Source organism: Labrus bergylta, chromosome 4, assembly GCF_963930695.1.
Source record: "Labrus bergylta chromosome 4, fLabBer1.1, whole genome shotgun sequence".
In the NCBI taxonomy this organism is placed as follows: Eukaryota; Metazoa; Chordata; class Actinopteri; order Labriformes; family Labridae; genus Labrus; species Labrus bergylta.
Window position 1 is genome coordinate 12,687,699 of NC_089198.1, and position 11,382 is coordinate 12,699,080.

The 11,382-nt window shown below is 41.2% G+C and overlaps 1 protein-coding gene across 1 annotated transcript; it reads left to right on the forward strand.

Moving 5' to 3' along the window:
* Window positions 1-395: 395 nt before the first annotated feature.
* abhd4 (abhydrolase domain containing 4, N-acyl phospholipase B) lies at window positions 396-8,367 on the forward strand. The gene is made up of 8 exons (XM_020653421.3): window positions 396-578; window positions 1,554-1,639; window positions 1,862-1,972; window positions 2,114-2,399; window positions 4,127-4,314; window positions 4,399-4,510; window positions 7,254-7,440; window positions 7,617-8,367. The coding sequence occupies exons 1-8, from the start codon at window positions 529-531 to the stop codon at window positions 7,704-7,706; spliced, it is 1,110 nt and encodes a 369-aa protein (XP_020509077.1). The 5' UTR covers window positions 396-528; the 3' UTR covers window positions 7,707-8,367.
* The last annotated feature ends 3,015 nt before the right edge of the window (window positions 8,368-11,382 follow it).

Below are 11,382 nucleotides of genomic sequence, written 5' to 3' on the forward strand. Positions count from 1 at the left end.
TTTTTTGTATTTCTCATTTATAAGACTCCATTGAAATGCCCTAAATTTTAGAATTAAGTCAATATCATAAACTGTAAATATTGGTGAATCAAATGTTAAGTGACCAACAAGTATCAGTATAGTAAAAACTGTCTGCATGGAGTTCATGTGTCGAGTATCTCTGTCCACCGCAGGTAACAACCCTTAACATGGGGAAATCACACTAAACAGATGTAATTTTCATAAACCTGGCACTTATACTGCAAGTTCAACTTGATCAGTGAAATTCAGGAAAACCATCCGAATCGATTTTCTCTGATTGTGAACGCCACAGCAGTAAAACACTGTGAACTATTTTTATGTACCATTGATGCATCTCTACAATAGTCGATCTTCGTGCCGGGTCAGCTGACCCAGGAATGTTCTTGTTACAAAACAATACAAACAAACATGCAGTAGAGTTTAATCAAAGCAGCGGGCGCGGAGGAGCGTGTTTCAGACATTTAAATTAGTTTTTAACTGGATGTAGTCTCCGGAATATGTCAACAAATGGATCCCGCTACAACCCCAGCTCAGTTACAAAACGATTGTGAGACAGAGTAAGTAACAGAGGAACCTTTAGAGGACACAATCTGTCTGTTTATATCGTTAAGAAAGCAAAACCTTTGTTTACTAAATGTGCTCACTGAGTCGAGTTCATTCTTTCTATCGTTGTTGGGCTCTCATGTCGTGCTTTAACAACAAAAACCCCGTTTTAAAAGAAAAGTAAACATGATAATTACTTAATGAACCGCGTCACGTCTTTTTATGAATGAAGACAGTCTCAGTGACGTAATTAATTGTTTAATCCCAAATAGCCCTTTGTTACAACTCGATCAGAAACAAACGTAGTAAACCTTCTTTTGAATAGTAGAATACAGGCTCACTGTAGCTGAACATGTCATTATATTTGTAATAGTATTGTTTTTGTTTTTTATTTGTAACTAGGATTATAAGCAGTTGCCTTTTTGTTTATAATACTAATATTAAATCAAATAGTCTCGATCTGGCGCTGTAAACAATCAGGTCTCTTTGAATGGTCACTCTCTGGAGAATACAAGAGCTGCTTTGAGTTTCACCCCCCGTTGAGCCCTTTGTCAGGGTGACTCAGCACATTTGAATTGCCCACAGTGATCGCATGACAGGTAGAAGACTTTGTGGTGTACCTGTGTGTGTTGACGGTGGAGGTAGTAACATGACACTGTTTCTTTTTCTTTCTACCAACCAGAGAGGACGTGAGAGGCAGACACGCCTCAGCGCATGTTATCTAAGATTTAGATTTTATCCTGTGTCTGTGTTTAAGCTTCAGAGGTTATTATGATAATATTAACTCCTACATCTCTGCTGGTGGACTTTGATTGACAGTATTATTCTGCCATTGAAATGTGACCCTGCAGGGCGTGTAAAACATGTGTGCGTCATGCAAACAGTGATAACATTAACCTTCCACTTACACCGTAAATGTTATTATCGTACATTCGGCATTGCACTTGATGTTTTCTGTGTTCCTTTCATGTCTCTGTCTCTGTTTTTAGGACAGGTTCAGTCTGGAGCTGGTGGCCTTCCTGGCGCCCGACCTCCATGTCCCTTTTAAAGACTGCAGAGTCCAAGATTCTTTCTTGTAAGAATGTTTTGATGTTTTCTTGCACATAACAAAACCATTCAAAACAATTGCAAATATAACTAAGCATTGTAATGACGCACAGAAGCTGCTAAGCCTTCATAGAATTATCCATCTAACCGCATTGAGTGCCTGTAAGTGTAATTTGACACCTTTGCTTTGCAACACACAGCCTAACTGAGGACATGCTTGTCATCGCTCCCTTTATTCTTGTCATGACAGGTGTTCAGAATGACCTGTGGGCTAGATTTGTGACCCTACCAAACCAGCATCGCATATGGACTCTGACGGTCAGCAACAAAGTGCTGCAAAAACCTGTAGAACCACCTGCAGGTAACACCCTCCTCCCACTCCTTGTTCATTAGAAGGAACTGGCTGTAATCCAACAGCAGTCTAAACATTGTAAACACCTGTTACATCACTCCTTCATCCTGTATCTGTCACTGTCTTTCCCCCCCCCCCCCCCCCCTCCAGCCAAGACCCCCCTGGTGATGGTCCACGGGTTTGGAGGAGGAGTGGGCCTGTGGATCAGGAACCTGGAGCCGCTCAGTCGGTCCCGGCCAGTTTACGCCTTTGACCTCCTGGGCTTCGGCAGGAGCTCCAGACCTCCCTTTCCCTCAGACGCTGCCAAAGCAGAGGAGCAGTTTGTCGAGTCCATCGAGCAGTGGAGACAGTCTGTCGGCCTGGAGGACATGATTCTGCTGGGACACAGTCTGGGGGGTTACCTTGCTACCTCCTACGCCATTCAGTACCCTTCTAGGTAAATACTGGAAATCATGATAAACATGAAATAATAAGATAAGATATGTTTATTGTCACTGTACAAGTACAACAAAATATTGTTGGAGCAAGCCTGTAGATGTAGCGCTTGCCAGAGGGCAGGGGGGGTGAACATGGCATGTCCGGGGTGTGTGATGTCACGGATGATGGCTGCAGAACGCAGTACATACAGCTGGCATTGATTTAGTTTGTTGTTTGAGGATTACTGGAGTCTGTAATGTTCATGAGAAGACTGTCGAGATAAGTGAGGAAAGAGATGGATTAGGATAACGTATATTGAACGTGTCATGTTGAATATTAACCAGGTTCTTATCTCAAGAAAGAATTGTGTTTTTTTTAGTTTTTTTTTTTTTTAGAAAATCAATTAATTTCAGTTCTGATGTATGGACATATCATGGACATATCATGGCAGTCAGATATGATCTCTTTAGACACTGGTCTTTAAAAAAAAAACACTTATTTAAATGCACACACCTTGTGTTTGATCTCCGACCAGTTGTAGAATTATTATCTGGTTGTACTGGAGCTGTGGAATAAGCTTCCCTGCTTTCTTGACTACAGTTCAGAGTCAGAAATACTTGATCTAAATAGAAATAGAAATTAGTAATAATATGAGAAATATTAACAATAAAACAAGTAAAGAGTGATTGAAGAAACAAAGCTCTGTGCAAAAGTACAGAGTGTTTAAGAAATAGGCTTTAGGGTTCAAGTCCAAAGAGAGGAAACAGAAAAACCTCCTGGATCTGTCCCACATGGCTACTTCTAGTACAGATGACGCCACTTAATAAAGGGTCTTCTGGTAGCTCTGCAACCTTCATGGTGCCGTCAAGACTTGTTAACAAATAGCCTGACAATAACACTTAATTGTTGTCATCATTGTTTTTTTGTAGTCTGGACTTTGTTATGATAAAACAAACAAGATACACACTACCTGAAAACGGTAGCTCGATCTGGTGAACGTTGTGGAAGACAGGAGTTCTAAGAGCTGTGAGCGTGGACTAACAAGTCCACTAAAACCACTTTATTAGATGACACCTTCACTGTGCGTTCTTATTCTTTACAGTGGGGAAGTAAAATAACTTCAAAGCTCAGAATCTGAAATACTTTATACTTTGTATTAGAGTCTCCATATCGTCCTGTGAACAGGCGTGGCTTTCATAATGATAAGATGCCGCTTCCGCCACTCCTTAAAAGATATTCACATTCCTCACTTTAGTCCTCCTTTTGTTAGTCAAGAACAGTGAGAGGTCAAAAAGCTCCCTCAACACTTGATTTTATTAACTTTATTAGACCGACTCGTTTCGACTTGTGGCCTTTTAACAGAGTCATCGAGAAACACATCGCAAGCATCTTTTAAATAGTTAACAAATTAAGAAAGCTTAAAAAAAAGACATCGATATAACTAGTAATATACATCCACATATAATGTATACATATCAGCCAATGAGGCACCTGTAACGGTGGGCTGGTTAGGTGAGTTGGTTAGACCAACCACTGACAGTGAAGTGGAGGGAGTGTCATACAAGCCTTTCACTCTCCATGCACCTTGGTATTTTCTGAACGCGTGCATGAAACCCTGATCTGCGTCTTCAGCCTAGAACAGTAACGACAGACAGAAACGAACGGCACAGATTGATTTGCATATCCCAGGCGGGTGATAATGAACTGCCATTTGACGGTCTAATGTGTCCGCCTCTCCTCTTGCAGAGTGTCACATCTCATCCTAGTGGATCCGTGGGGTTACCCCGAGCGACCTAAAACTCAGACCCAGCAGCCTCAGAGTCAGGGGGCGGAGGTGCAGAAGAGGCCTCCCCTTCCACGCTGGGTCAAAGCCATTGCAGCGGTGGTCTCGCTCTTCAACCCCCTGGCTGTCATCAGAGCAGCAGGGCCGTGGGGTGAGATGTGTTGCTGTTTATCTCGTGATGTCATGTGACACATCATACTTCTTCCACTCCTCTTACAGTGTGGTGTTATTTCAGGACCGGGTTTGGTGAACAGATTCCGTCCGGATTTCAAAAGGAAATTTGAAGATCTGTTTGATGATGACACAATGACGCAGTACATCTACCACTGTAATGCACAAACCCCGAGGTGAGTCGAAATGTATGTCTCATTTTCATCTTTGGCCTGCAATCACAATCAGCTTCATTGTGAACAAGAAATGTGACTGCAGTTTAAACTGTCCTTAATGTACAGACACAGAAACTGACATGTGCTTAAAACTAGAACAGCAAGGCTAACAAACTAAACCATTATACTACTATTCATAGCTTTCAGTCATGTGACTTGCACAGAGGCCTGGAGGACAAAAATAGCTTAAGGGAAGTGGCGGCCACCTTTGAACACTGCAGCACCGGCTCGCTAGTGTACGGTTTCTTCAAAGCCCCCATCATGTTTACAGCAACTAGGACAATATTCACTGAAAACCGCAAAGTCCTCCAGAACTCCCCTTCTATGATATTTATAAATATAATATATTAAGTGGAGAATCTCTCCCTGCTAACAAGCAGCCAGGATGAAAGTCTACAAAAGTACAGACGGCTCTAAGTACTTTCTGTGTGGCAGGGTTAATGACGCTGCCATTTGGGAAGAGAAGGGCAATAAATCCTTCATCATCAAAGCATAGGTGACCGCTAATTAGCTAACATTTGATAGCATTAATGTATACACATCTCTACTCTTGAGTTTTCGTTCTCTGATGGGATTCTGTCGAAGTAATACCCGGGCTTGTCTCCTCGTTGGCGAGTCAATACAATTGAACAACGACTGTCTTTCGTTTAAAAAAAATAATAATAATAAATAGCAGCAACTGAGATTGGCAACTTCTCCGTAGTGTGTTGCATTAAGAAGCCTTGCTCGCCTGCCAGGTGGGCCGTTCAATAAATGTGTGACGTCATGTGAAAGCTCTGAATTGGCAGTCCATGCCAGTAGAAAGATTGAAAGGTTTAGTTGTGTGAATTCGAACCTGGCCCGTTCGCTTGGAGGACTACAGCCTCCGGAGCCCGTACATTGGGGGCGCTCTTACCAACCACTCCGTTACCATGCCCCCACAACATGTTGTTTTGAGGTGACTACAGACAGGCTAGTAGAAGTTCACCAAAAGTTCTTGGTTATTTTTCCGCTGACAGGCTCAGATTGTTATTTTAAGTTTCCGATAACAACATGGGTAGGATCTGTCAAGAATTCAACCTCCCTCTAGGAGAAGTCTTGCTCTGAAATGTTCTGCCTGATGCGACTTGTTAAAGGACGAGGACTGTGAAAATTAGAGTCTGAAAGGTTGAGAGCAAGGTTTGGTGTATCAGAGTTTTGTAGTATAACGATGTTATTCGATTTTTCCTCTACCAGAAGAAAAGTTATGACTAAGATACACTCTTCAGACACATCGAAGCCAGCAAATCTGGCATCAACAGATCCCACTCTCTACCTCCTTGTCTCCTTCAATTTGTCCGACCTCTTTGTACGTGTACTTTATTATTTAAGTAAAAAGGAACAACTATCAAATTTGAATGTCTCATCATTCTTGAAAACATCTTAATATACAGCCATGACGACTTCTAACAGTTTTACTTAACCACCAAACTCTGCTCTGCTAATATGACTCACGATTTCTCCATCAACAAGTCTCCTCACGGTCGAGAACTTGTTTTCTGGTTTAATACTGTAGGGATCCTTCCCACGATGTAGTCTGGCAGTTATAATAATAATGATCTGATCTGTAAGTGGGAAAAACAAGCACTTATTGTGAACTTAGTGAGCATGCCTATAATCGCCCCAAAGGAAAACATTGCAGCAGTTATAGCCACGCCACAGCTGCTGGCTGAATCAAAAAGGTTTGAACCTGCTGGTAATTCCCCTATAATCACGTTTTCGTTTAAGAACCTTGACTGTATATAAAGAAGGACGATGTGTCTCCACCTTCTCCAGTTTTACAAAAAATGAAGCCAAAGCACCTCTGCAACAGGCGCTGACATAAAGCGTATATGGAGCCTGAGTCTGCATAGTAGGGGTCGACTGGAGAGGCTACGGTGTTAACGTCCTGTTCCTTCTGCTCACCAAAACACACTTTTAACTTACTGATAAAATGGCAAAGATCCCTCAGATGGGTAGAGTCAACAACAGAACAGATTCATCTTTTTCCCTGTTTTTATAGCTTCCTGAAATAAGTTATGAATACTAAACTTCTCAGAAAAGTGAACGCTCAGGCGTAAATCATTAATATATGAAATAACTATAAGGGCCTGTGTTATAACAGCGTTTCTTTGCGCTTGCAGACTTCAATATCCAAGTGTTTTTCGCACTGACACCTTCTGTTACCAGGCAAGGAAATATGCCTGCCTTCCTCAGTAGTGACCATAGGGTCTCTTTTAAATTGCTCCGTGTAGTTAATATTGTTGGATATAATAGATCAGAACAGAAGTCCCACCCCTTCTTGATTTTGATTGGTTGGTGATGAAGACGTGCCATTGAGGAGCATGACAGGGTTCCAAAATGTGAACTATTTTCAACAGGAACGCTGAGTGCTGAAAACTTAGATCTTTGTAAATTAGCCGCTGCCAGAACAAAAAAAAACGTATAACTGGACACAGACTCCAATACGGGAAACCATGTTAAAGGAAAAGGTTGTTAGATGTGGATTTTAGTTTGGAACATCCCTACTGGCTGACTTTTATTGCAGCCAGCCAGTAGGGGGAGCTCCAAATCTTTTAGCTTCACTTCAGGGTAGCCGTAACGTCGTTCACCTTTTTTTCCCCCCCAGTCTATGATAAGAGAACGATGCCTGTGAAATCTGCCCTATAGCTCTTAACATCAGTTCCTCTCCTCTTCATCCGCACAGTGGTGAGGTGGGTTTCCGGGCCATGTCAGAGTCTCTGGGCTGGGCAAAGAGGCCCATGCTGCAGCGGGTTCACCTGCTGCCCCCGTCTATGCCCCTCACCATGCTGTATGGAGCTCGATCCTGGGTGGACAGCTCATCTGGGGACACGGTGGTCCAGATCAGAGAAAAGGCATACACCAAAGTTCAGGTGAGTGGATTACGGAATCAAGCAGGAAGTCTTCTTTAATCCTGAATCTGGAATGTGTCGCTTCTAGTCGTTGTCAGTTTAAATGCTCAATACTTTCTGAAACTTTCTGAAGAGAAACTTTCTGTGATCCTTAAAAAGTTGTTCACTCTTTTTATCGTTCTTCTTTTTTTTAACAGCTGATAAATGATGCCTCTCACCATGTGTATGCGGATGAACCAGAGACGTTCAACAGAGTGGTGGAAAATATATGTAACTCTGTAAACTGACTGCCGGACAATGTGTATGCCCATGTGTGTTTGAGAGTATGACTGCATGTGTGTGTGTGTGTGTGTGTGTGTGTGTGTGTGTGTGTGTGTGTGTGTGTGTGTGTGTGTAAGGGATGATAGGATGCAGACAGTTGATGGTGTATGCAGCGCTCTAACCTTCGCATGTGAAGCTCGCTGGCAGAATCTGCGTCGGGGCTTTTCTGAACATCATCCGTTTGTCTGAAATGTCAATCTTAATTCTGTTGTCAGGGTAACGGGTTATTGATATTATTCCAGTTAATGTATCATTTCATGAACTAGCTGATACACATGTCTTTCAGTGTATAATAAGTAAATGATTTATTTATTTACATGTTTTATTGATGAATGTATTCTTACAGAGTTCAACCCAAACCACTTTTTTCAGTGCTTAATGTGTCGTCCATTATTTTATTTCTAAGTGAAACCTGCACATCTTTCTGGATGCACTGAGTCCACGTGTTAGCAGACAAACTGCTACAGATTCACATTTTGTACAATGTGCTACAACGTGCCTATCATTTAAGTACTGTACGAGGTTTTTTTTCTTTTCTTGAGCCCTGTTTTTCTCTTTCATCTGTCCATGTGTATCAAACATTTGTTTGTATTTTCTACATTGAAAACAATAAAAGCTGAAAACTGAGCTTCAAACTGCTGCTGTAGAATCCTAATATGATGCACTTTTAGGCCCGGCCAGTAGAGGGCAGTACCGAGCATTGTATTATTCTGGCTTACAGTGAGCGTCAATCTTCTGTTGCCAAGTGTTGATCATACGGCCTGCATTAAATATGTTTAATCAATAAAAGGACACAAATGTTGTACACCATGTACAATAAAATGATTCCATTTCTGCAACTATGGAAAAATAAGTTTCTAAAAACAGAATAAAACAAATTAGACAATAAAAGATAAAGTATGTAAGAAGTGTTAACATAAAATCTTCCACATAAAACTGGTTTGTTACATCTTGTAAGATGATCACATTTGTGTTCGTGGTCAAATAAAAACAAAGTAAAATTCACAAAAGGTTTCAGGTCAACTTTATCATCTCTAATGGGGGAAATTTACGGTGGCCGGTAGGGGTCACACGCTCGGCAACAGCTGAAACGAAGAACATTTAGAAAAATGCACAGCATATTCAGAAACGCTGCACATTCAGAAGAAAATGTTTTTTTTGCAGAATAAATAAAATGAAGACATTTCTTATCTTATTGTATTGCTGAAGATACTGATCACACATTTATGTTTTATTCCAATCGTTAAGCACATCGAGCTTCCCTTTGATGGAATGTGCTCTATGACTAAAAAAATCTATAAATAAAAAATAATAAAATAAAAATAGCTATTGCTGTAATAACGTCTCAGAAACACTCTGTGTTCGCCTTTATGTCCACCTCCTTTTTGTGACTGTCATATCTCCGGAACGCCTGGAGGGACTATCTGAATCTTGGCACAAAGGTCTGCTTGGATTTTAATGGTCAAAGGTCAAGGTCACTATATGAACATCTCATTATCATGACCAAGATATCTCTTAAACAGCTGGAGGGTATTTTACAGCATCTGGTTTATTTTATTGTTTGTTTATCAGTCAAAGATCTCCTCTCGCTCTTCCCCCCCTCACATACCTGTTCACCCGTGACATGAATTTACTAACAATCACATTCTAGAGACACAAAGACAGAGAGAGAGCAAGGACAGAGAGAGAGAACGAGAGAGAGATAGAGATAGAGAGAGAGAGAGAAAGAGAGCAAGGAAGACAGAGAGAGTGAGAGAGAGAGAGAGAGAGAGAGAAGTTCTGCAGTCCCTCCTGTAAACGACTGTTGGACAACCTAAATTGTTGTTTTGTTTGCAGGGCAATACACACTTCCAAAAATATTGCCAATTTCCACAACATAAATCTATCTCACTTTTATTTTGAAGGGAACACTGTAGAAGGTAAAGTGCACCTTCATTGGTTGGCAGAGGTGTTAAAGTTTTGTAAAAGTTTCTTCCCTGAGTGGCTGAAATGAGAGTGAAGCGGATTAATTTGGACTTTTAGAATTGGCTTTGTGTACTGTATGGATTTGGATGGATATTTTTTCCGCCTCTGTCTTTATTTGTCCTTGAAGCATCCCTTGGTCTGCCCTGTTTCCTGCATGTTACCAAACGCAAACACGAAAATAAGAACAAAGACAGTCCCTTCTATCCGTGCTGCATTTCCTGACAGGATGCTACAAACCATACTGCACAAAACCAGAAAGTTAGCATCCATCCTGAAATGTTCAGTCTACTGAGGTGGACCTAAAAAATGGCTACTGAATTTCCACGAAGGTTCAGTTGACTGAACATTTCAGCATGGATGCTAACTTCCTTTTTGGTTTTGTGCAGTATGGTTTGTAGCATCCTTTCAGGAAATGAATTGTATTTTAACACCCACAATGCTGTGCGAAATCAAATGTAAAACGTCACTTTAATTGCGCCTCAAATCAAAACACAAGCATGGGAAAAAAAAAAAACAAGGATGGATGAAGCCGGTTCAGGTAAGGTGCCTTTCAAATGTTAAGTTGTTAAATTGCTTCCATGCAATGTGAAGTTTTGTATTATTTACTGAACCCTCGTGCAGATCACATCTGAGTTGGAGTGTCAATCACATGAGGCGGGCTGATGAAGCCACTTCCACACTGAATGAATCAGACGAAGTAGGAACAAATATCTGCCTACTGAGCGAGCTTACTGAACAGTAGGTCATACAAGTATACAGCACGGGTAGAAGGGACTGTCTACTGTCACATTGTGTAGGCTCTTTGCAATTCCGAAGCGCCCCCCCCTGTGTTTTCCCCCCTTGTGCTCCCCTACCCTGATTGTGCTCACCTGTGTTTCATTACCTCCTGATTGGCTGTGTATTTAATCTCTGTGTGTCCTCCCTCTTGTTGCCAGTTCATTAGTGTGCCTTTGTGTTCCCTCTTTGTCATCTCGTGGATCCTGTAGTGTTTTTGAACATTGCCTTGTTTGACTTTGATTGCGCTGCTAACCGCTTAATTGTGTTTTCACCTAGACTGTTGATAAATCTCTGCTTTTACTGAGCTCTGCCTCGTGTGAGTGTGCATTTTGGGTCCCTGTTTATATCTGGTTATGTTAAAAATAAAGATAGTAAATTGCTAACTTAATATTTTCCTTCAGTTTGGATTTTAACATTATTAAAATGAAGTTCGAAATAGTACCACTCCTAAGTAAATTAACTTTAGTTACTGCCCCCGAAACAAAAAGGAGACTAACCAGGAGATAAATCCAAATGCGATGCAGATTAATCTTGCCAGACCTTTAAAGCCTCACCTTAACTATTAAACATGGTTTAACACAGCACACATTAAAGCCCTTCACGTGTAGTTCAAAGAAGAAACATCACTATCACTCACCGTTAAGTACCTGTAACTACATCAGTCATCAAGTTATTCAATGATGAAATGGAGAAAAGGTGTGTCACCTGCATTCAGCTGCACACGTGAAATGAGTCACTTTACAGTAATACACTCATCAAATGCAGCATGCAGTTTTTTCCTTTTTGGTTGGTTGGTTAAATTTCAAAATCATTGACTGATCCTCTGGATTTACGTCATAGTTTCCCTCGAGGACTTGTCTAACCGTCTGTGCGCGTAGAAAAAAAGTCAGGAGTCAGGCG